Source organism: Siniperca chuatsi, linkage group LG3 (assembly GCF_020085105.1).
Source record: "Siniperca chuatsi isolate FFG_IHB_CAS linkage group LG3, ASM2008510v1, whole genome shotgun sequence".
NCBI classification, from domain to species: Eukaryota; Metazoa; Chordata; class Actinopteri; order Centrarchiformes; family Sinipercidae; genus Siniperca; species Siniperca chuatsi.
This window is the reverse complement of record NC_058044.1, coordinates 29,406,553-29,432,577: the sequence shown is the minus strand read 5'-3', so window position 1 is coordinate 29,432,577 and position 26,025 is coordinate 29,406,553. Positions and strand designations below refer to the sequence as shown.

General features: G+C 41.8%; 2 protein-coding genes and 1 long non-coding RNA gene across 26 annotated transcripts in view; 1 reads left to right on the top strand and 2 right to left on the bottom strand.

Moving 5' to 3' along the window:
• Positions 1-16,430, bottom strand: part of rims1b (regulating synaptic membrane exocytosis 1b) — a 77,729-nt gene extending 61,299 nt beyond the window's left edge. For 23 of the 24 annotated variants that reach the window (XM_044190406.1, XM_044190418.1, XM_044190416.1 and 20 more), the window contains exon 1: positions 16,037-16,429. In XM_044190406.1, the coding sequence (XP_044046341.1) occupies positions 16,037-16,203 (167 nt within the window). In that variant the 5' untranslated portion in view covers positions 16,204-16,429. Of the gene's footprint in view, positions 1-16,036 lie in introns of all 24 variants that reach the window. The other variant, XM_044190407.1, reaches the window with a different exon arrangement.
• A 414-nt stretch (positions 16,431-16,844) lies between these two features.
• On the top strand, positions 16,845-19,660 carry LOC122873572. The gene is made up of 2 exons (XR_006377471.1): positions 16,845-17,251; positions 17,949-19,660. It is a non-coding gene; the product is annotated as an uncharacterized LOC122873572 (long non-coding RNA).
• Positions 19,661-19,931: 271 nt separating this feature from the next.
• On the bottom strand, positions 19,932-25,555 carry LOC122873568 (keratin, type I cytoskeletal 19-like). Its single transcript, XM_044190453.1, has 8 exons — positions 25,092-25,555; positions 24,238-24,320; positions 23,793-23,949; positions 22,554-22,718; positions 22,267-22,392; positions 21,653-21,873; positions 20,981-21,021; positions 19,932-20,890 (listed from the first exon to the last, which is right to left on the bottom strand). Exons 1-8 carry the CDS (start codon positions 25,479-25,481, stop codon positions 20,784-20,786), a joined length of 1,290 nt encoding a protein of 429 aa, XP_044046388.1. The 5' UTR covers positions 25,482-25,555; the 3' UTR covers positions 19,932-20,783.
• Between the last annotated feature and the right edge of the window lie 470 nt (positions 25,556-26,025).

The window sequence follows — 26,025 nt, the reverse complement described above, 5'->3', positions numbered from 1 at the left end:
GATACTACCGATTTGGAAACCTATTGTGGCTTTAAACATGTCGAGGCAGACGGCCGCCCACCTTGAGCCTAGGTTCTGTTCAGGGTTTCTACCTGTTAAAAGGAAGTTTTTCCTTGCCTCTGTTGCCAAGTGCCTGCTCATGGTGGGAACTGAGTTGCACAGTGCATCATCACCGATGTCAATGACACACAATGTGTGTAACATGCTGTCACAAACAGTGCAAAGAAAAGCGGCAGACTGACGCACTATGAATGGTATATTCCATAAATGCATATTCAGTGACAGTGAAATTTGTCCTACTGTATGAAGAATTAAGCACATACAAAATATGCAATATACAGCTACAGTATTCACTGATCATGTGCAATTTCTCTGTCACACAGACACCATCCAATATTTAATATTCACATCTTATTAATAGACAATGTGACGGTCCAGATTCATGCTCTCTGAGTCAGCACGCAGTTCCCATATTCATTGTAGTTTCCACCTAAATGAATATCATGAACAGTACCTACAGTATATGTTAATCTTAACCTTGACTTAGCAGGGGATACATGAGTGACCCCGACCATGCAGATGAAAACGTAATCACTTTATAAATACACAGGAAAAGACGTCCTCTGCCTACCCAGGGGTCAGCCACCATGCCTGGGATCACAGGTGGTGAAGGAGCACTATAATATTTTAGCGGAGCAGACAGACAGACTTTTTCTTCAGTCGATTTCACTCAAAAACAGACTTGCATAGACAAACTCACAATGCTATGGAAAAAAAAAAAAGATTAATGTCCATTTTGTAATGTTTGTTTTCTCCCTAAATGAACACATTTTTTCAAAGCCTGAATCATGTTGTGCCAACTTTCATCCCTCCTGGATGTACAGTACATTAGTGTCTGCACAAACTAGGCCGCATCTTCTGTATTTAACATACCATAAAACAGAAAACGAGACACTGTGGCTTAATTAGCACCCAGCCTGCGCTACCTATCAATCTCTAACCTAAACTAATCCCTAAACTAAACTGATTTCTGGATGTAGGCTACCAGTTGCGAGCGAGACAGAAGAAGACACAACATGTAAATAAAACAACTTTGGAGTTACCGGAAGGTGTTGGTGTCCATATTCTCACCGCCTCCAGCCCCAGCGCTAATCTAACATATCTTGACTAGGACCAGTGTTTTCACAAAACAAGACATCAGTTACAGTACACTGCTCATTACTGAAAAAAAGTAACCTATTCACACAACTGTAATGTGTTACTATCTGACACTGTTAGCATGTGGCCGTGGCAGACAGTGACCAGGGGGGTCCGAGTGGTGTGAACCGGCTGAAGTGTGGCTGTCTCCTCTTTAGGTCAAAACCATGGGCCAGCAGGGACAGCCGGAGAGCCAGATGTGGGTTAGCCATGCTTTGGCCTTGTCAAAACAAGTGTGCAAATGCACACAGTTACATACACTCACACACACATATGCAAATATAAAGAATGACACAGACAGAAAACCAGTCGTTGATGTGGAGTTGTTAATTAGCACCGCTATGAATACATTGCCCAAGGATGGGGAGTGGAGAGGGGAAAGCTATGTTTGTGTGTGAAGTGTGTGTGTGTAGGGTAGTGCTATTTCTGTCTCATCAGCTGATTACTGGTGACACCTTGCAGAAGACTCTATCTCACTTGGAGGAGACACAATAAGTTAGAAAAGAAGCAGTCTGTATGTTTCGGCCCTTGGCGAAGGCCTGCGCCCTTGGTTACTGTTGCTTAGGCTGTAGCAAGAAACAACGCGTCTTCGATTTCACACAGAGGTAAACAAAAGCAGGTTTCTTATTTTTGCTAGCTGAAATGACGCTAACAGATTTTATGAGCTGTAGCTAGCTGGCGTAAGTTAATGCTAAGTAACTATGGAAAGTAAGTACATTTACTCAAGGTACTTGTATTTTACTTAAGTATTTTCTTTTCTTGCCACTTATTACTTCTACTCCACTACATCTCAGAGGGAAATATTGTACTTTTTACTTCACTACATTTCTCTGACAGCTTTAGTTACCAGTTACTTTACAAATTGAGATTTTTACACAAAAAACACATGACGAGCTTATAAAATATGATGTGTGGTTATAAATCAAATTACTCAACAGTTTATACAAGTACAGCTGAAACGATTAGTTAATTGACTGACCGAGAAAATAATCCATAATGAAAATAATCATTAGTTGCAGTCCGATACAAAATAGTTCAAAATGAGCTCCACCTCAACCAGCTACAATAGTAAAATCCTGCTTTTACATTAATGCATGAGTAATGATAATCAAATAATATAATATATAACAGTCACAGGGGACATTTTTAAGCATAGAGTACTTTTACTTTTAATACTTTAAGTACATTTTCCTGATTATACTTACATACTTTTATTTAAGTAACATTTTCAATGCGGTACTTTTACTTTTAACAGAATACGTTTACAGTGTGGTATTTGTACTTTTACTTAAGTAAAGGATCTGAATACTTCCTCCACCACTGATGCGAACGCTAAAACTCTGTGAGTTGGTTGAAAACTCCATCACAACGACTCTTTAAATAGTTTAATGTGTAATGATTTTTTTTAAAACAGAACCCTTTAAAAGGGTCTTAAATATGCAGATGGCTACATACACGATATAATGTTAAAATACAGGCTAAAGCTACGTGTCCCTGAAAAGTCAGCGTCCTCACCAGCTGATGACGTATGTAGAAGACATGAAAATACAGGAGCAGAATTGTTCATGTATTTCAGGATAGAGGTAGTTAGCCTTTGTATTATAATACAGTATTATTATTATTATTAATTCATTGTAACATAACCCTTGGATGGTTTGGAAGCTTACTATAGAAAAACATATTTGGACAAGCAACACAGTAGATTTATGCTTTAATATTTGTATATAACAGTATGTTTCACTTTTAGAGTTCAGGATTTGAGGAAGAGGGCTAGCCAATGAGTTTGGCAAACCGAACGCTATCTAACGCAAGATTGTGTGCTGTGCAAACTATTAATACTCTAAACTATGATATAATAGCACCTTGGCTGATATGATATAATAGCTGTTACATTTTTTGCTCTTGTTATTTTGAAAGACAACACCCTCCAAACTATTGAGGTAACCAAGTATTGCGTAGAGCCTCATACACACCGTTTCGACATGTGGAGAAATCCTTAACTTGACAGACCTGCGGTGCCTAATTTCTAAGCTGTGATTCGACAAGCTCTGTTCAGGGGCGGGGTTTAGCGAACGGTCAATTGCCACCTGTGGTCGTAACGAATTTTTCAGAGGTTTGGAGCTTTTAGTTGAAAGAACAAAACAAGCATGGTGGATTAATAGTCCCAGCACTCCATGACAGCACAATTGAGGGTGCCGAAGGAAAAAACGTCTCTGCTTCTGATGGAGCTAGAGACCGAGAAGATGACAGACATGTTGACACACGCTGTGAGGAGACAAGGAAAGGAGGAGTCAGGGGTGGAGGCGGAGTGATCAAAAGAGGTAAATGAAAGGGAGCAGACACAGACAGGAAGAAGACACAGTGGGGTAAGAAAGGAAAGACAGGAAGAACAGGTGAGGAGTGTGTACACACAATCCCAGAAGTCTTCCCATCTCAGAAAGAGATGGATAGACAAAAGGCTGTCTGCAGGGAGGAGGAGGAGGAGGTGGAGGAGGTGGAAGGAGAAAAAGTGAAAAAGCAAAGGATGAACAAAGAGAGCCAAGACGGAAACAAGCGTGGGCCAGAGACCAGCGGAGGAGAGAAGCTGATGCATCCGGAGCCACTCTATAAATACCACTTGAGCAGAGGAATGGATTAAAAAAAAAAGAGGATGGAGACAAGATGATGGAAAGAGGAAGGGGGAAAGAATAGATCTGCTCAGGAACACCGGTAATCAGTTTATATAAGCAGGAACATTTGTAATTTATTGGAAATGAAGAATGAAGTTATGTGTCAAAAAATCTTCATATTCCTGCTGGAGTGTGGTGTGTGAAAATGATGAAAAGAAGATAGAAATAAGGGAAGGGAAAGAGGCAAGAGCAACAGATGGGTGCTTAACCAAACGCAAACTTTGTTTTCTTGTTTGCCTGCCACGATGTTATCCATGAGGACTTTTACACATTCGGCTCCCTCCCCTGTCAGAAGGCTATAAAATGGGACTAACATCATAATGCTAGCAGAAATAAAGCACCCAGATGGCCAGTGTGAATCTATCTATAGGGCAGCAATTTTTCAATCTGGTCCACCCTAGCTTGATGGGGTTTGATACCAAGCTGTCAGTCTTTCCAGGATCTGATGTTACAGCCGCATCTACACCGACTGCTGTAGTCACATAAACCTGCTGGTTTAGCACACAGCTTTAGGGGAGCAATGTTCAATGAAACAAGCTCTAAGCTGTTGTGTTCTCCATCATTTATTTTTGAGAAGAATCTAGACTTCACGAAGTTAATGACTTCATGAAGAAGGGAGATAAGAGACCATTTTACCACCAAAACCTTTGTCCCTTATCAATCCCTTATTATTCCCAATCCCAAACAAATGTATACCTCCAAATCAACAACTATTATGCTACAAAATATAGGGTAGGCTAAGTTGTCTTTGACTGTAAGATGATGACTTTAGTGTCAAACTAAACTCAAAAGAACATAACATGTCCTCCATTCTTTACCACCTGCGCTTCTGTTTAGGGATAGTGCAGTTTGGTAAGTCATCAGTCACTGTTAGGTGGTTTTATTGTTCGCTTCCTGTTATAGTTTAGAGTTTTAGTTTAGTTATTTCCTGTTTTATGTTCATGTTTTGTTTTACTTCCTGTCTTTGTGTGTTTTCCCGCCTGTTTTCTGTGTCACCTGTGTTTCTTCAGTTAATTAGCCTCTTGTGTATTTACTCCATGTGTTCTCCCTCTTTCAGATGTCAGGTCGTCTGCATTTGCTGCTTGTATCTTTCATCAGTATTCCTGCCTGTGTTTCTCGTGCCATACCGGTTTGTTATTAGTTTAGTTTTTGTATGGAATCAGCTTTTTGTTATTAAAGCTCACTTTTTATCTCTTCAACCTGCCTGCCTGGAGTCCTGCACTTGGGTCCTTTTTGCAAAATCTTAACACTTCCTCGCTGGTTTGGGACGGCCTTTAATATGGCGAGCCCACAAAGTCAACGTACACCGGAGGTGAAGTGGATAAGGCAAGTGTACAGGGGCCAGAATTGGATTGAACCTATTTCTCGTCACATCTCATAGTTAACCCTGCGATCTGAAAGCTACCCCTTCTGGTGTGGAGTTATACTTCCCCTATTCCCCTGAGCCCCTATTTTCCCAATGTTTCCTTAAAATTTCCCTTTTGTATTTACATAGTCAAATTAATTTAGTCACACTAGCGGCAGGGCTCTAAGGATGACAATGTTGGACAGTCGGTCGGTCCATGACTTTGGTCCAGACTGAAATATTTCTTCAACTATTGAATGGATTACCATAAAATGTAGTACAGACATTCATGCCCCCCTCAGGAGAAATTATTGGAACTTGGTTGATCCCCTGACATCATGCACCATAAATGTTACCATGCTAACACGATTAACTAAAATGATGAAAATGGTAAGTAAATGTAAATACTAAACAACAGTTTGTTATAATTGTCATTATGAGCATGCTAGCATGCTGACATTAGCATTTAGCCATATAATATGACATATTTGATATATCTGAGTTCTGTTTCTAACACACTGCCACTGTATGTAGTCCTTTAGCTACATAGCTTTAGCCTGTCTTCAGCCTATAGCATCAGACTAAGGAGCCCCTCCCATGGCCAGTGCTTAGATGCTGATAACTCTTTTTATTGATGTTGTGAGTGTTTTACCCATATTTATGGAGCAGAGTGCTTTTTTGGCTTGGACTCCCCAGTGTGTATGTGTGTATATTTGTGTGTGTGTATCACTCTATCTCTCTCCTCCTCATGCAGTTTTCTTTGTTTTCCATTTATATCCCCCTAACTCTTCCTTCATTTCCTTTATTTCTTTCCCTCTCATACCTCACTCATATCTCATATCTTCAATGTTGTATATTGGATTCCACTCTGTCAAAGCCTTCTAATTGATAAAAAATGTTCTCTTCCACATCGCTGTATATATACAATTCACTTTGCACTGTCCTCCTCTCTTTTTCTTTCTCTCTTAAACACTGAGACACACACACACATACACAAATCACATGTAGCGTACAAAGCCTTTGACCTAACAGCCTGCTGGGTGACGTATAAGCCACAACTCTAGTTGGTGGAGCAGTTGTGGGCGACCTCTAATCCCCTCACTCTATCCCAGCAGCCCAGCCCACTCCTCTGTCGCCCCCCTCCTGAATCGAATCAAGATACCAAGTACCAGATTAAGCCCACTAACCATAACTGAGACACTCTACTCTTTGCTACTGTGTGATGTGGCTTCCTCATCGCTTGAAACAGTTCCTGCACGGCTTGATTGTAATACAGTAACGGCATATGATGATGAAGTATTGTATTAGAGTATCACTGCGATGATGAATTTTAGTTATAAATCTTTACAGATGTGTCAGTACACTGTGACATCACTGTTGGGTGTGGTTACAGGTGCAATAGAGCATCATTTTGACCACACCCATCAGTGATGATGTGATGCTCGCAGGTGCAACAGACTTTGAACCAGAGAGGGCAGCAAAACACTGCTTTTCAGCCTGCTGTTAAGTTACTTTTTAAAGGTTTTTTAAAATCAATCAACTTTTATATGTGTTAAAGTGTGTACAGTGAGCATTTCCAACATAGAGGACAAGATGGCGACAAACACAACTCCATTTCATGGCATGGTGTTCCCTTATTTCCCTTTGTACGCCATTGTTATATCAGATCCTTTTGGAGTGCACTGGCATGCTTATATCATGGCCACTTAACAAAGGATCTTTAGGAAGAATGATGTTCATTCCTCCAGTAGAGTTTCAGCGACTTGGAGAATCTATGCCAAGGAGCGCTGAAGCTGTTCTTGTTCTGTGTAAAAATGCATGTTAACATGAGGCTCCAGCAGTCTGAGTTAGACAAATCAAGAGAGAGATAGAGAGATATCTTCCAAAGTTACGGTCGTGTTAGCAAAAAATCCCTCTTTAAGAGAAATTAAGAGACACTTTATGTTGGTTTTTACCTTAATTTATCACGTGAAATGGGAATGACATCATACGCTTTAAGCTACTATATGTGTAATAATGCTTCAGACGCTAATGCTATGCTTTCTCCTTCAAAAAGATGAAAGCTGCTCATCAACTAGGGAGCCAGAAAACTAAAAGTACATTTAAATAAAGTGATAAATAGGGTTATATGTTTATACAGTATGTTATGTTCACATATAAACCATGATTGAATCGCACAGAATCTTGACTTGAGAATTTTTGGGCTTTTCTATTTGAGGAATCAAAACAGCCTGGCAGTGTTTGTATTGTGCTTTCTGAAGGAGCTGTGGTGGGCAAATATGGTCTGCATGAAGCAGCAGTTACATTATAGGTGTGTCACGATCCCTCTCTTCCACACAAACACACACAGACACTTTTTGAGCGGTGGCTGGTGTTACCGGAGGGTACAAATTTGGGTCCCATACAATGTTGTGTGTGGCTGCTCATGATATAATCCCATCACTTCCTCTGACCACAAACACTGACAGAGATGGAGGGAGAGAGATGTAGAGAGCCTGGTCAGCCCAAGTGGAATGCATTCTCATTAAACTTTAATGCTGGGGAGGTCTGGGAGCACTAAAGAGGCTACTCACCGAGACTCACTCTCTCTCTCTCTCTCTCTCTCTCTCTCTCAACACACTTACTCAGAGTCCCACCCAGCCACACACTGTGAACCACCATCTCTTCCCACCCTCTGTGCATGTGAAAGGACATGTCCTGGTTCTCTGTCACATTTTGTCCCCTACGTCTTTGCTACTGTAGCTAATGATTAACCAAATCAGGCCAGCTGTATCAACACACAAACACAAGGCTGTTTCCTAAAGATAGTAAAAGACCAAAGATAGCTCAGAGGTTTAAGGACATGCTCACCTGTATTCTTTTAGAAAAGAGGGGGAAACAGTTTTAGAATATACAGGTATGACTTTATTATTTGATTTCTAACATACATACAATGCATGGCAAAAAGCATGTGGACACCTAAACGTCTCAACCCTATATGATTGTTGAATTCATGGTTGATTAGTGATCTAGTCCCTCATGCATACAAGTAGCCATAGGCGCCTGAGCAATGTAGCAAGTGGAGCAAATGCATCCCCGTTATTCAATTAGGGAGAGCACAGATATGGTTTTGCTACCCCATTTTTCCCTTATTTTCAGCAACTGACAAAAACTAGTAATAAAAAATCAACCCTTTGAGTTGGTTCAGTCGAACCCGTCGCTGATCGTTTGCCACAGCATGCTTTGGCTGTCAATCACAGTCCACACAGGAGTCTGACTGTTTTCAAAGGTGAGAAACATAACTGCGATCATGGACTGAAAATATAACATAGGAAACGATAGGCTAGCTTGGCCCGCTGACTCCAGCCAAACTTTAAATCAGCTAAAAGCAGGCTTTTATTGTTGCTGAAATGCCGAAACGATTTGCGGTCGAATAGGATTCGGCTGTGGAGATGGGACGTTCGCGAAGGAGCCAAATCAAAGAGTCGGCTCTTTTAAGTGTAACTAAGTGGCTATTAATATTTTGCATTAGCCCTGTTGATTTTATTTTTTGGGATGTAGTGGAAGGTAAACGCACATAAATGCAGTTTACCCACCTTTTTCAAATGCAACATAGGGTTTACTCACTTTTTTTCCCCATTACGTAACATTGGACAGTTCAGCCAGCGGGCATTTATAGTTTACCCACCTTTTATTTTACCACTACACCCCCTCTGTGACTTTGTCCAATTACTGTTCCACACAGCAGACTGACTATGTTTCCCAAACCTCTATTAGAGCACGCTCCCCCTGTCCTGCCCCTGTTCATCCAACCCTGCTTCACCACAACTGACTCAAATGGGATTTTATGAGCCATGCCGTTACATTCAACAAAGTGAGGAACACAATCTCATAATGTGTCATTATTATTCATCTAACTGAGATTGAGTAGGACCTATACAAAATTATTCTTATTTTATGTTTTGGAAGTTATCTTCTATTGTTACCAAAAGTCAGGTGAGGTGGTGTAGAAATGCAGGAAATTTGTTTTAAATTTCAAAACATAACCAGGCGCCCATGCAAGTAGCGACAGTACTGTTTTGCAACAGTTAAAGTGTTGCTACTGTATAACAGCCTCCACTCTTCTGGTTTCAGGCTTTCCACCAGATTTTGGAACCTGGCTGCAGGGATTTGCTCCCATTCAGCAACAAGAGCAACACTGATGCTGGGAGATAAGGTCTTGTTTAAGGTAGAGGACCGGGCTCTGTGCAGGCCAGTCAAGTTCCTCCACACCAAACTGGGAAGACCATTTCTTTATGGACCTGGCTTTAAACCATCACTGTCACTATGGGGCGCCGCCATGGTTGCCAAATGTTTGGGAACCATGTATCTTAACTGAGAAGCAAACACAAGATGCAGCTTTTTGAGACATGCTGCAGAGATGACATATGTGTAGGCAAACTCACAAGAACGTGCACACACACACACACACACACACACACAAACACTGTCACCCTCCCACCCCCGTCTGGATTCCATTTATCCAGGTGTTGCAGACACACCCAACTGCCTTTGAGTTCTTTTAATTAAGAGCAAATTGTGTAGATCCAATCCAGCACTCTCTGAATACACACACACACACACACACACACAAACAGAACACATGGATTCACACTCTCTCCAGCTGTTTGGAAAAAGAGTGGAAGCTGGCTGAAAAGCAACAGGACAAACTGTACAGTGACGAAGGCATTCTGTCTTTGCAAGAGCGTACTTTCCTTCTGCAAGCTTTCATCCACAGACCGAGAAAACAGCAACACCGTCTGAGTTTGTGGTGCATTTTGTGTGCTGCCTCTCTTAAGTAACGCAGTACACGTGCTCTCAGACATACTGTATAGATGCTGTGTGTATGTGAAGGTGGTTATGTGTGGATTTTGAGTGCGTGTGAGCATATGTGTGTGAGAAAGAGTATATGTACTTATATGAGTGCATGCGTTCACCTATTTAAAGTAGGAATGAACATCCAGTACATACTCTTTCTTTATTTACATTCAAATATATGATCAAATACATACACACACATGCACACACACACAAACATTTATCTGCACACATGGACACAGTGCAAAGATTTCTCACTGTAATGAGTGGAATTCAACAGTCGGCCAAAACTGAAACAGGTTAACAAGAAAAAAAAAAGGTTCCGAACATCAACAGCAGCCAGTGAACTGAATATTTAAATATTTCAGGAAGTGCTTCCAAGTGTGTGCTATTTTCAGACCTGATACATAATTCAACATTAGCATTTTTCTTGCAGAAACCTTGAAACTCTTAAGTCTGCTCTGGGAAATGTTTCTCTTTATCTCAGCTTAAAAATATCAAATTGGGTTTAGTGCGAATATTTTTTTTTTCACTCTAGAGACAAAATTTGGTAACTTGACATAATGCTAGCTGCTACTGTTTTCAGCTAGCTACAATGCAAACAAGCTAAACGTATCCTAGCAAGAAGAAGAATATCTATTTTAAAAAGGATAGAAAAGTCAGTGATATTATCTTAGGACCTATGTAAAAAACAAGCTTAAAGGATGCAAAGGATAGTTAGAAGCTGGTAAAAGCACGACTGAGTTTTGTCTTGAGCTGCCACGGTACTATTTAGTCTGACAGCTTGTTTAAACTTTCTGGCTCAAACAATTCCTTCTATTCCCAGTGCAAGTGCCGTGACTGTTTGTACATGATCAATGTAAATTATATATAATTACATTTGTCTGTTAAAAGTGAAACTATCAATTTTATAAAAAATGACATTTTTTCTACTGTTGAAATGAGCTAAATCCCATGCCAAAGACATTGAAGAACGGAGCTAGGCTAGGCTAAACTCACCTTATGCATACTTTCAAACTGCACGACATCAGATAGTCGCTAACTTTGTCTGTCTGCCATTTGGTGCTGGCCAGGTAGCATACAGTGGGATTTTAGAGCTTTTTTTTTGTTATTGCCCAAAACAGCTTCCTGCTGTGGCTAGAAATGAGTTTGATGAGAGCAGTGAGAATGAATCAAAACAGTAAAGTTGTGGGCCTTAAAAACCAAAACAACGAGCTAAAAGATGCTAAAACGCTCCATAGAGCTGAGGGGAACTGCAGAGTCAAGTGATAATTCTCTGTGGGTTCATTGCTATGAGCAACTCCTTTCACATTACATGAAGTCTTTTGATTCATTGTTGATATAAAAATATTGATTAGTGCAGCTTTAAGGACAAATGGCCAAATCCACCAGAATCCAAACTATCTAACTATTGAAGTCCCACATCAAAACAGAAGTCAAGCTGTTTCTCCTATAAATGAAAGCCTAGTGTTGACCTTGACCACCAAACTACAACTGACCTCTTGGTGGACAGTAAGCAGCCATATCAGACTCAGAAAGAGATTAGCTGTGTGTTGGTGTGTGTGTGTGTAGGACCCCATACAGAAGCTCTTCCCATTCTTTCTGTCTCCCCCTTTTCTCTCTCTTTCCACCACTCTAATCCTTAAAACCTCTTAATCCTCCCTCCTCTCCCTCCTTCTGTGTTCCAGGTCCTGATTTATTCTTCTGTCCATCTGGTGTCAACGAGCAAACTCCAGCCAATCAGCACCTTGCACTGTGCCATAGGTCAGAAAAGTTAAAGTTAAAGAATTGGATAAATGTTACTAAAAATAATACTAAAGTCAGATGTGAGTTCCAGTAAATTCAAGCAGTACTGCTACTAATAGCGTTTACTTATACTTCAGCTCTGCCTTAACATCAACACAAGTGGGTGCCTCCATTGACCACACCCACCACTCCAGCCTTAAATCCTGTGTTGTGCATGCACCCCCCATCTGAAATGTATAAAACCTGTCTGCTGAACGCATAAATATTTTACACATTATTTCTATATTTACATTTTGGAAACCTCAAAAGCTCCCAGGGGTGGAAGGGAACTTGGAGAGTTGGGCTGCAGAGAGATTTCCTGTTGTGCTAGGAGAAGGCTTTTTAACGTCACAGCATCAGAGAGGTTGGTCACTGCTGCGTTCAGCATTTCACTCGCTCCCCACAGCATGACAGCTCCCCCACCACTAACATCCTCTGGATTAGGAAGTCAATGGAGGTTTAGCAAGTCAATGGAGGGAGTCTCTGAGGTCTGTAGAGTATTAGTCGTGGACAAAATGTTCGTTAGCGCTGTGAATCAGTGAAGGAAAGCTCAGGTGCTGACTTCTCACAGCCTAACCAGAGCCAGAACCAGGTGTTCTGGCTCAGCACTTCAGTTTCTCTCATGCTGGAGGTTAAACTCACGACAGATAAAGTCCAGTATCAGTAAAACCTTATCACTGCCAGCTGCTCCAAGGCACCGCTGAGACCAGATTGGACAGTGCTGACCAGGTGAATAGTCTTGACATAAAATACAGAATGCTCTTTTTGATGTGAATTTTCACTGCTGGCGGAAAGCACCATTGGCTGTTATTTATGTCCACCTCTGCCAATAAACATGAATTTGTTCTATACGTTTCATAGATAGGGAGGTTGCTTTGAATTATATTGCCTACGAGAAACTCTAACATCATGGTGTCAAAGAACATATTTTTGGCTAGAGCAAATTATACAGAAATGAATTAAGATCTTGTTAAAACAACATAAATGGAGACATTAATTTAATTGTCTGGAATTTAGTAGCCTGATAATGAGACTGAATTGCCATATCGTTTCACTTGATTCATTCAACCCAAATGTTGTGTTCAATGTTCCGATTTCTGTTCAACACAAAGAAGCTGTGGTGGTGGTTGCTAGGAGCAGTTAGCATCTTTCGCGGCAATTGAAAATATATGGCTGTTTAAGGTAGCTAGCTAGCTATGTAGAGCCTGCAAAGCTCTAATTGGTCTAAACCAGCAGAAATAGCCGACAGCGAGCACAACTTCAGACATATTTGAATTGCTGAACCATTTGCTGTGACCAATGATTCAAAGGTCTGGAACCAAATTTAGCTTTGTCGACTATAATGATAATATAAGATAAGATATCCGGTGGCGCGGCACTGCAGAACAAATTTCCCTACAGGGACATTAAAGTGGATCTTATCTATCTTGTCTTTATTAAACTTAACATATTTCAAATTAGATTCTTATACCATAACAAAGCTTGTTTCTTCCTCAAAAACCGACAAATAAGTATACAATCCATTAACCATGACCCATAACTATCTTTCATAATTCTAAATATAAATGAGAAAAAAAAGATGAATGAAAAAGTTAGATGGTGCTCACTGACATCTAGAAGGCACCAACACGTTATATTTATAAAGCATTGCTATAAATGAAACAAAATGGCCAAATTGTCCGTATCTTCTTTTCTTCCCTGACTCATTCACTCTGCCCTGTATAGGCCAACTCTATGCAAAGAGAGTTCTGTTTCTATCCTTTGACTTTATTTATTTATTTTTTTTTTTGCTTAACTCTTCACTTTTACATGCTAAAGCTATATTTTGTTTTAGTTTAATTTGGAGGACTTTTTGGAAGCATATGCTTGCTGGTAATGTCAGCAATTTAGGAATTAAAATGTATATTTCAATTGCAAGCCCAGTTCTTGCACGCAACAGCCAAAGGGTTATTATTACCCCATGAGTGTAAAGTTAGAGTTAAACATGATCACCCAAAAACCTCTTTCTGATATTACCCAAAATGCACAGAGGAAGGGATGGCTCCTGTAAATGCATGTAAAGCCAAAATAATCTTTCCCCTCAATAACAAGAGCACATAAGTCTTCTGTCTTTTCTCTCTCTCTATTTATTTATCTGGCAAGATTTTACTAGTTAGCCAGATAAATGGTTACACTTTAAGTACCCCTATTTAGCATTTATAAGCAGTATATACTCATTTAATAAATGGTTTATAACACACTATAATGTAGTTTTAAGCAGATGTAAGTGTTCATTAATTTCTTTCTCAACAACTGTAACTCCTCCTGTGGGCACCAATAAGTGGAGGCTGATGTATAAATATAATAACTAACAATAAAACACTGTACTGTTCTAAAATACTGCACATTAATGAACTTAAAGATGCCCATATATCTGCTTATTAATACATTACAGTGTGTTATAAACCATTCATGACATGTTTTTGTACTGCTTATAATGCTAACTAGGGGGACTTAAAGTGTTACCATTTATCTTGCTAACTATCATCATATCCACTCAGCATCTTGCATAATAATTTTGCAAAATATACTGTAGTAAACATTAAAGGCTCCCTCACTACTGCTCACCAGCCATTATTTCCATATTTCTCTCAAATCCCATTCCTCCTTTGTCCATGGTGTGCTGGTCCCATCAATGATTAGCCAGATGATGAAGCCATTATTGACTGAACCTGAGCCTGTGCCTCATGGAACATTAAATACATCACGTACTCTCATGGGGCCTCGATGCGGCTCTCACCCAGTTTCCCTTTAGGCTGCAGTCAGGAAATGAAAACAGCCATTAGAACTGAAGCAAGCCAGAGTGCTATAGGATGCCGCACGCCTGGATCCAGCAACATCCTTCATTAGAAAAAGGGCCCTCACATGTTTCAGTGCAGGTGTGGATACAGCTCAGCGTAGGCTCTGGCGGTTCAAATTGCAATTGCTTGTGGTGGAAACCCCTGAGGCACCAGACTGCAATGCAACCAACCCTTTGTAAGAGGTAGCTGTAGCACACCCAGCCCTCATGACAAAACACTGTAATGTCTCTCTAACATCTGGTAGTGTGTGTGTGCAGACAGTGAGTTTAAAGTGAGCTATAGCTAGCTGCTGGCATTTCCCCATAATGCTCCTTTAGTGGTTTGGAGTTGCTGTGTAGTCTATAGCATCCTTCTGAAACGTAACACTGGTTATTCTTATTCTTACACAGCTCGGATTCTTAGTATTTGGAGATGGATTGGCATTTGATCAATATATAGAGAGAGTTTTCAAAGGTGCAACAATATATTCGGTGTCTGTAACGTGTCCGGTTCAGACCTGCTGAGATTCCCAACCACACCCCATGTTCGTCTCTCTGCCGAGGGAAGCACGAACGACCGTACACGCCGCCTCACCACCGTCCGTCTGTCGGGCTTATAAAACGGTTTGTGTCGCTCCAGGCCTATGAGCTATAATGTCATTGTTATTCTTATTATTGTCAAAGCGATCTCCCTCTCTCTCTCGCACGCACGCACGCACACACACACACACACACACACACACACATTCAATCCGCGGTTGCAAAAAGCTCCACTGATAAAGCCACTCCAGCCTGCGTGCGTGCGTAAAAGGACAATCAGAGTGGCGTTGGAGGTGTAAACTGAGGGACGGGGTGCAGTCCCCATTGATGAAAACGAGTGGGGGAAAGATGGATAACGCTATGATTCATCACCCCCACCCCACCCACCCACCTCCACCAGCACTGTCACACCCCATCCTCAGGGCCCTAGCTACACCTGTAACACGTTTGACCCTGTTTCGGGTCATCCCCACTGACTGTGACGGTGTTTTCATTTATTGATTGATTCCAACACTATCAAGCCCCCGTCGGCTGCCCGCTGTATTTCTCGTGATGCTGACTTCTTTTAGAAACACATCTTGAGCTGTTACTGATCTACTGTGCCTTTATATCGGTGGGTTCATTTTTGGGGAACACACCACCACCTCTTCAAGCCGAACCTACAAGTGCAAAATGATGAAGAACAGATGCATCGGCTAATGGTTACTGGATGTGATGGGTGTGTGATGTTTGCCACACACTGGGTTGTAATGGGCAGCTCGGTGTACAAGGGGCATCTTTCGAACGGGGACTGCTATGCGTTACGCGTTCTAACTTCCACGGAAAAAGGAAAAATGTTGCCCTTACTTTAGCATGGCTTGTTCTTTCTCCTCTTCCTCCTTTTGTCGAGCCATCACTGCCATGATGATCTTCCTCTCCTCCTCGGTGAGATGGCTGAGGTCTGGCAGATCCGGCATGGATGGCGGCACGGTGGGTGGGCGAGGGCCACCCTGGGGCCCCACCGAGGCGGACATCTTTTCCACCACCACCACCACCCCACCACCTCCTCCTCCTCCTCCTCCTCCTCCTCGGCGAGTCGTTTCGGCTGACAGGTTCCCAGGAGCGTTTCCAAGCCACACCTCACGACATGGTCCGCGGGCAGAGCGGCAGCGGCAGCGGCAGCCGCAGCTCTGGCGAAAAGTGCAAGCCGCTCATGGTTGCAGGCACCCTCGGTTGTGCTTTTGTTTGTCCTCTCTGGGTGTTTCTCCCACCACACTCTCGTCGTCGTCCCCCCCCCCCGCCTGCCCGCCTCTCCCCTCCACCGCCCGGATTTACGGGGAGCCCATCTCCGTTTTTCACGCCGGTAGTTGAGTCGAGCTGAGGCGGCCCCTGGATCACTCGGCCGGTCTGTGGTGCCTCCGCCGTCGTCAGACTGGAGCTGGATGTGGTGTCTGCGGAGTCCGTGCTTCTTCTCCGCGCTCTCTCTCTCTCTCTCTCTCTCTCTCTCTCTCTCTCCCTCCCTCTCAGTCAATGAGAATGCAGCCCTCCTTCCTCTCCTCTTCTTTTTGCGGAGGCGCGCTTACTCATGTGAGAATGGGGTCCTCACATGCAAGCGCAGCCTTTACCGTGGCTATACACACACACACACACACACACACACACACACACAAACACACACACATCCCCTAGTGTTTTATCCAACACACACACAAAAAAAACAAACACACCCACTGATACGCACACAACCGGCACACAAAGTGCCGAAGTGCACACGGGGTACCATTTAACAGCTTTATCGAACCTTAACATCAGATTCTCACGACACTTGGTCATTTTTAGTATTTTGCCAATTCAAATAAATCACATAAGCCTGTTTTATAAACTGTGTGTGCCCTGTGTTGCAGCGCCAACGTACACATGTTGAGTTGTCTGTCTTTTAGCCGTTGTTCGTTTCAGCACCACGGACAGCAGCTCCTCTGAACGGCACCGCGCACAGACAGATGGTTTGCTGTTGGAACCTCTATGCTGCTAAATCTGCCTCGTGGAATTTTGTTTTTTGTATGCATCCAACCAGAACAACAGGTAATCAGCTAATTCCCCTCCATTTGGCACAATCCGTTGCCACTAAAGCACATTTGCTTGCACAAGCAGCGTGTGCACACATCTTGATTATTATATTTTATTACGCATTTGCCTTTTTTTTTGCCACTGTATTTTGATGCACATTGGAATTTATGTGTGATGGGCTTTACCATGTACATTTTTTATCATATGTTTTATGTTACTATGTTTTATGTAGCTTCTGTGTTTAGCCCACTCTGTGTGGCTGCAAGACAAATGTTCTCTTAGGGACAATCAAGCTAAAGCTAAAAAAAAAAAAAAAAACTGTGACAGTGTTGTGCCATAAGAAAAACTCGAATATCTTTTGTTATGTTATCTTTCAATGATTAGTTTTTTAATTTCTACAGGGATAATGTACATTGATCAACACCAATGTAGGCCTGTTTTCTTTTCTGATGGCTTAACCCAAGACAACAACAACTCATTACTTTTTGTGCCAATTATTGTATATTCCTATTTGCCATATTGGATAAGCCAAGTAGCGTACAGGGTGTAAGAGAATATCTCCTTTTCCAGACAAACTTTAGAGAAGTGTTTATGCTTTTGTCAGCTAATCTTAGAGAGGCTGAAGCTCCCTGCTGGAGCAAACAGATTCTGTCCAATAATAGCCTCAGAGTTACTACAGGCCAGCCCCCCTCTCGGCTCGCTTTCCATTCAGATCCAGACTCTGAGGCTATACCGATCCGGAGCAGACACCGGTTTCTCCCCGATGACGTAATGCTGCGTGAGTGGCTGCTTCCATCCAGCAGATGGCGTTAACCTCGGCTGCTGCCGCTGCCACCCGGCCTCCGTCAAGTGACGTCACCGAGGTGGTGACTGTGCCGTGGTGACGTCAACTTCCCGTGGTGCAGAATTTTGTCATCATTTAGGTCGTGACTAGGGACCACCAGCCCTGAGTGACACAGTCGTGCCACAGCAGAGCAGATCTTTGGTGCAGACCTCAGACTATAAATACACCCTGAGGAGGACAGAGAGGCCCCGCTTTAATGCCTCTTGTCTTTACATCTAACTCTAATAATGCTTACTGTTGGTAAACTCAACACATAGCCCACAGTAAATAGAATAACAGGTGTGAAATGTTAAATGCCATGGGTTAATGCATACAAAGTATCATGAAGGCCAGGTTTTCACTGGTGTTTATACATTTGAGTGGGAAACCACACCACATGTTTCAAAACTTTTCCCGCATCCAAGTGTCTCATCAGGGACAGACAAAGACATGAAACTGACCGTGGAGTCGAGCCAGACCAGCCCATCTCATAGCTGAATGATGGTGAAATACAGAGGGGGAAAAAACATAGGCCTGGTAGTTACTGGGCAAATGTAGTGTGTGGGAAAGAATTCGCAGAAAAACACTTTTGAACAAGTACAAGTGAATGAATTCCGAGCATTTATCATAGGTCTGTAATTTAAAAAAATGCATGTCGAAATAAAGTTAAAATGGTGCAACAGCAGGGAAAAAAACACAAACTGTCACTTTTTTTGGGGGGGGGGCTGAACCCCAAACCCCATGTGGTACATCCAGAAGCATTATCAAATGTACTGTAAGTGATGACATTCAAAACATTTGCTGCTATAACCTATGGTTGTGTTGAATATTATCACCAGATAAGCTTAGATAAGCTAATGTGAAATGGTAGTCTGTTGTCAGTGACTATTGGAACTCATTTCAGTAATGGATAGAACATCTTTTCTTTGGTTGGGTTACATTCTGATCATGAAGTAAAGTAGCTAAGCTGCTACTGTATAAAGAAGATATTCCCACAGGTGGACTCCATATCCAAGACTTTAATAAAGGGAATATACCGACATCTAGTGGACAGAAAACACTGCACGTACAGGGAGAGAATGTAAACCTCTTCACCACTCACGAGTTCCTACATCACACATTCCTACATTTTAGCTTAAGTTTGCTAACATTAGCTAAAATTTAGCAACCAAAAGCTTTTAGTCATGCCAGAACAAGTAAGGCACTGTTGAAAGTTGCAACACCCTCCCCCCAATTTTCTCAACTAAACCTTCATTTCAAGCTCAATATGTTAATGGGACAAATTTTTTTGACATTACATTGCCTAAATTAGAAGTGGAATTAGCAATTGCCCAAATGATGTTAAACATAACAAATGGTGCGGCCTGTTTACCGAGCAGTCTAGCTTCTGTAGAATGTTACACACGCAATCCACACAACTTTTTCACATAACTATTTTGATGTAACTATTCAATCGTTGTTGTTTTTTTACAGTAAATCTCACAAGAAAAGGGTGAAATAAAATATAAATCGGAGGCATGGAAAAATGAAAGACCTTCCCCAACCCTCCCCAAAAAATCTGATTACCTACCCTTTAGCAAAAAGAAAAAAAAAATACATAACCCTTCCCCTTTTCTGACCCCACCTCCCGCTAGTAATTTTTGTGCAGTCCCTAAGGCATAGCTGCAAAACCCCTGGGTGTTTAAATATACATACCTGAGTGCTAAATTCACACTGCAGCAGCACAACAGGAACCATCTAATGAGCTTTTTGTTATCTTATAAAAGAATGTACCTGCATGACATTTGAACTGAAACTGAATTTGGACACAATGCCCTCTATATAGCGTACTTTGTAGCTTTCATATTTCTGTGCAAAGGGAGGTGAAACAAGTGGAAGGCAGATGTTTATTTTTTTTTTAAATCAAAAATGCAAAGATCCCTTTCACAGCAGAACACAAGAAGGTTTATGGGAAGTATGATCTTAATTTAGAGAAATAGTTTGCATCACAGAGACTGCCAATCATCTCGACAATGGACTAATTCATCAGTGGTAATTGTACTAGGGCAATATTTAATTTGACAAAAATATTACCTTAAAAATGCTACACATAACACCTTTAACATTGTTAACATGAGAAAAACATCACTAACATAAAATGCACAAATATTTAATATTACTTTTCACACTGACACTGACAATGACCCCCCCCCCCTACAAATTATGTATGGAATATTATCTTTCTTTTATCACTCTATGTATCCACTCCATCCAATGGAGTTCTGCAAAAGTGCATTTCCTTTCTGAGGCTCACAGTGCCACCTAGTGTGTAAATGTGGTACTTCAGGGGGCGGATTGGAGGACAGTATAATTGTCTTCAGTGGGTTTTGGATAAATGAAGTGATAGAAAACTAAGAAAGATGTCATTCAGGCACAGTACAATCAGTTCCCCAGTGCTTTCACATTCTTCTTACACATTCTAAAAACCTTCTATTGTCTTTGCTTTTTTTTAACATCAGAATAAATATTTTCTGACAATAAATCCAAATATCAGCACTGCACAAATATTTGGAGAGAGTAGAAAGTATTTTGGATGGATTTCAGACCTGGGTACATTTTTCACAACAACATTTTTCCTGGTTATTTTTAACAGACTTAAGACGGGCATCAGAAACAGAAAAAATACAGGAGGGCCTCTTGAAGCAAAGGTATTATTTTCCCCAGATCTGTTAGGATCCAGTCTGTCTACTTCTTGATGACCTCTGTGTCCACATCTTCTGTGCGGGACACCACTTTTCCATCAACAATCTCCTCAATCACCACCTTTCTCCTCTGGGTTATAACTGGTTGAGCTGCAGACGAATTCAAAAGAAAATTGAATCTGTAGTACATTGCATTTTTACAAGCGACAAGCTAAAATTACAGCGGTGATGTAAACTTACCTTTGACTTGAGTCGTTTGTACAGTTGTGGTAATAGTTTTCCTAGAAGATAGACAAAAGTTATTTTTAATATAAATTTTTTTAGCATTCAAGACAGAGATAATACAAATGTTAAAAGAATAGTTTGACATTTTTGGGAAATGGGCTTTTTCGCTTTCTTGCCGAGAGTTAGATGAGAAGATCGATACCACTCTCATATTTGTATGCTAAATATGAAGCTACAGCCATTAGCCAGCTTAGCATGTGACAACGACAAAGGTAAAAAATGTCTACCAGCACCTCTAAAGCTCACTAACTAACACTATATCTTGTTTATTTATAATGGGTTAATTAGTGAGCTTTAAATGTGCTGTTTGACGGATTTTGTTACCTTTGGACAGGCTAGCTGTTTCCCCCGTTTCCAGTCTTTATGCTAAGCTAACGTCTCCTGACTGTAGCTTCATGTTTATTGTACATCTAACTCATCTACATCTAACTCTCAGCACAAAAGCAAATTAGAGTATTTCCAAAAATGTCAAACTATTCCTTTAATATGAGAACTCAGTCTACAGATCCATGTGAATTACATTTCCCCATATTTTACCTGCCTGCCTTAATCAAGTCCAGCTAACAGATAAATCACATGTCAAGTTGGACTTCCTGTGACAAACATCTCGCTAAAGAGTTCCCTTACGTTTGATCCTCTCCGTCCAACAGTCTTCTGTACTCAGCGATCTCCAGCTCCAGCCTGGTCTTAATGTCGAGCAGCACCTGGTAGTCTGTGGACTGCCTCTCGATGTCCGCCCTCATCTGGCCGAGCTCGCTCTCCAGGGCGTTGACCGTGGCCTGGAGCTGGTTCATCTGCAGGTTGTAGCTGGACTCTGTCTCTGCCAGCTGGCCCTCCAAGGCAGATTTCTGCACAGGGGAAATGACACAGGAGGAGAGTTTACTGAGCGCTAATTGCTGCTTTTCCCACTTAAGTTGCCTAAGGTGTAAAAAAGTGCGGCGGCAGTTACAAATGGTGACTGACAGGTTTACTGGCTGACTGACTATTTATAGTGTGTATAGTCAGACATGTTGTAAAATTTGTTGTTATGGTGTGTGTGTTTCACACATCAGCGATGACAGAGTTGGTGTTGAGCGACGCAACAGGTGAGACAGACTTATGTTGTATTGTGGTGGAAAATGATTGCATGAAAATGTGCATTGCAGCTTCTTCCAGTATGGACATATATATATATATGCATATATATATATATATGCATATATATATATATATATATATATATATGCATATATATATATTACCAGGCTGAGCTGGGACTGCAGCTCAATCTGCAGGCTCTGCATGGTCCTCTTGAGCTCGTTGATCTCACTTCGGGACGTCTGGAGGGTCTCTGTGCTGCTTGCGACCTGCTTGTTCAGGTCGTCAAACTGGAAGACATGAAATTGGACATGAAAATTGTCAAAAAGCTAATCAGGCTATTTGCTAATCACTTGATATTTAGGACACATCTTCAGTTAAATGCAGGCATGAGATGAGATGATATAAACAAGGTTTCATGAGGTTAAACGTATCGTCTCGCTCCCCTCACCTTGACCTTGTACCAGGCCTCCATTTCGCTGCGGTTCTTGTCAGCGATGCCCTCATACTGAGACCTGATCTCCTTCAGGATCCTGGTCAAGTCCTCCTTAGGCCCGCCGTCCACCTCCACGTTCACAGAGCTGGAAGTAACTTGGTCACGCAAGGCTGCAAGCTCCTTCAGGCGGGACAACAGAGTCAGAGGTCAGGTAAGGTCAAAGATAAAACCCACGTGAAAAGCAAAAGTAGGAATGAGACAGGAATCTAACCCTGAGACAAAGAGGACTGGACCACAGTTAAAGTGAGGCTACGTAACTTTTGAAAGACAAAATAAACATTCTTACTGATAAAAAAAAATGATGTGTTGAATTTATCAGCAATAAAACAAACCATTAGTCAATTCAGTACACTCAGGGGATTTGCTGCTACAGCCTTACTTGGTCTGGTATGACCAGTAGCTTACGGTGGCTAATGTTAGCTAAAGTTAGCAAATCATTTTTATTTTTTCCATTTGTTTCGTTTTGTCTATATTTCCGTCTCCATCTATTCCTATGTATTTTATGTCGCTACCTGTTTGTGTTTATGTACTGCTCCTTGCACCAGTAAACTTCAGTATGGATAGATATTGTGTAATTGATATTACTGACTTTTTTTTTACTCGTGCTGCTGTTCCACCACGTTTTAGAATTTACCATTATCCTGCAGTTGCCTCTTGTGGCCACGCTGGCCACTAGTTTTTTTTAACTAACATATCGACACAACATTTCTCAATATGAACCCTTATTGGATGTATTTATGTTTCTTTCATGCTGATTTAGAAGAGCTTTTTCAGCACCTCAGTAAATAAACAGACTATAATCAACTGACTATCATCTGAGGTCTCTTGTTATCAGATGAGTCATGGTTTTTTGGCAGAACCCTGGTGCCAGTGGCAGCACTTACTTTGAAGTACAAAACTTGAAGGCACAGCAGACAAGCCAAACAAGGTTTACATTACCTGTTGACTGTACAAGCAAAAGATAACAGACAGTTGACTAACGGTCTCGTGAAAAACTATGTTAATGCTGTTTTTACCCGTAGCAGTAAGACTTTCCAAAAACTATGATCGGAATGGCTCTGTCATATTTCCTTCTGGTTTAGATTGATAAGATTTATGTTTGGTTTTCCAGTGCAGAAATTGCTAACCACGAGGATAGTGAGGGGAATCGGGCACCTGATGGCGTGATACTCCTCGTAACAGCAGAACTCTCACCTCTGCGTGGTTCTTCTTCAGGTAGACCAGCTCCTCCTTCAGGCCCTCCACCTGCATCTCCAGGTTAGACCGGGCTATGGTCAGGTCATCCAAAACCTTGCGCAGTCCGGCGATGTCCGCCTCCACTGACATGCGCACTGCCTGCTCGTTCTCAAACCTGTCGAGGGAAAAGCACAGAAAAAGCACAAAAAAACAAAAAACAATTAAGGTGAAGCTCCACCAAAACCAGTCCCACCAGTTTTATCACTGTGTTGACAGTCACACCCCTGTGACAATAAGTCCACATAGACTGGAACTACTGAACCAACATGTGATGTAATGTTAAAATGCTGCAAGTTATTGCATCTTTCAAGTTCCAGACTTCTGCCATTGTGGATATATGCTAATTAGGTTTTTACCACATGGGGCTGATAACTTCTGACCTTAAAGTAACCTTTCCACTCACTTGATTCTGAAGTCCTCTGTTGCCAGCCTGGCATTGTCAATCTGCAGCATCAGCCTGGCATTGTCCTGCGTGGCAGCACTGATCTAAAACAAAAAAAAACAAAAGGCATTGTCAGTGGTTTCTTATCCACATGTAGTACAACCACAAAGGTGTGTTAATCATTATCTACAATGTGGGCTGGCAGTGCTTTGTTGATCAGCAGAATACATTGCTTATGCCTGACTTGCATTACACCGTAATTGCTTCATGGCATCAGACAATCATCACATTTGCTCACCAAGTGTTAAACATCTCTCTGCTTGTGGGTGGCAGTGAGACCACAAAATAAGAAAAAGAAGCGTTCCTTAAAAAAGTCTAGCTCCAACTAACTTGTTCTGTCTGACTTTAGCTGGCACATGCACATATCTCCTGTACGTTGTTCCTGATAGTTTATGAGAACTGAGAATCACACTGCTGACTTTCAATTAGTGAGCCAGCACACAGTATGTTAATGAGGACTCATTGTGGTGGGAAAATATGTAATACGAAATAAAAGGTTTTATTATACGGGTTGGATTCTAATCTGCGGAGGATAAACCCACCTTAAACTCTGTTCTCCCACCTTCGTGGTGCACTCTCTCAAGTCAAGTTCTATGAGGATGGCGTTTTAACATCATACAAATGAGTAAATTATGAATCTTTATTTGGGGGGTTGTTTTTAGGTCGTAGTTTAACGACATTTTTTTTAATTATATCCCAAATTTTTAGGTTATCATTATATTATTACATTTTTAACATTATTTTACAGTCGTAAAATAGAGGTAATTTAATTAAAGTCATCTCTTTCTGAGACTGTGGGGAGGGGGGAAGCGTACCTTTTTGCACAGGTCGTCGATGATCGCCTTATACTTGCTGTAGTCCCTGACTGTGGGGGTCTGATTCTCGTACCACTCGCGGATTTGACGCTCCAGCTGCGAATTGGCGGACTCCAGGGAGCGCACCTTTTCCAGGTAGGCGGCCAGGCGGTCATTGAGGTTCTGCATGGTCACTTTCTCGCTGCCTGAAACGGACAAACTGCTGCTGTTACCTCCGGCACCGCCGAGCGCATCTGCCAGGTCAAAGCCGGCACCAATGCCGTCGGAGGCGTAGGACACCCGGACGTTTCTACCGGCGCCATGGACGCTCGTAGCCCGCCTGGAGCCTGACATTGTGGGCAAAGAGCTCAGGGACAGGGAGGATAATCCAGAGCGGAATGGAGTGTACATGGTGTTATGACTCAGGTGCAGCTTTCATTAAAACTTATCAAAACCCCAAGAGTGATGCGCAGGAGATGGTGCTGAGGTGGCGCGGAGGCTGGATTTTATACCTTCCTCCCTGGAGGTGGGCGCGGCTGAACAGGTAGGTGGAAAGGTGCTGCTGGCCGCCATCACGGGTGTGACCACACAGGGCGTGGTGGGCTGGCGTTCAGGTTTACTGCCCGCAAAATATAGGCCTAACGGCTGTTGGCATTTCAGTTGAGGCGAGTTAGGCGTGCGAGGCGTTGTTCATTCAAGTTGTCACCTTTAATTAAGCCTGTCTGATACACTTAATCTCAGGTGGAAACAGAGGATTAACACAGGCAGTCTGTGGCTAATTTCTCCCAACCTTCAACAATAATGTCACCCATAAATGTGTTATCAAAAACTTAAGTTAATAGGACCATGTGTCAGTGTAATTGTACTTTTGTAATTAAGCTATTGTTAAACTGACAGCTGACTGTTTTTGAGATTACTTTAATCAGAACATGACATGACATGGTCTTATTTGTTG

Bases quoted from the DNA above. Each gene is read 5' to 3' on its own strand.
- LOC122873568 (XM_044190453.1), bottom strand. From the start codon at position 25,481: ATGTACACTCCATTCCGCTCTGGATTATCCTCCCTGTCCCTGAGCTCT. The intron at 24,321-25,091 runs GTACGCTTCCCC...TTTTTGTTTTAG, and splicing joins TCGACGACCTGTGCAAAAAG to ATCAGTGCTGCCACGCAGGA. The intron at 22,719-23,792 runs GTGAGAGTTCTG...TCCCGCCTGAAG, and splicing joins TGAAGAAGAACCACGCAGAG to GAGCTTGCAGCCTTGCGTGA.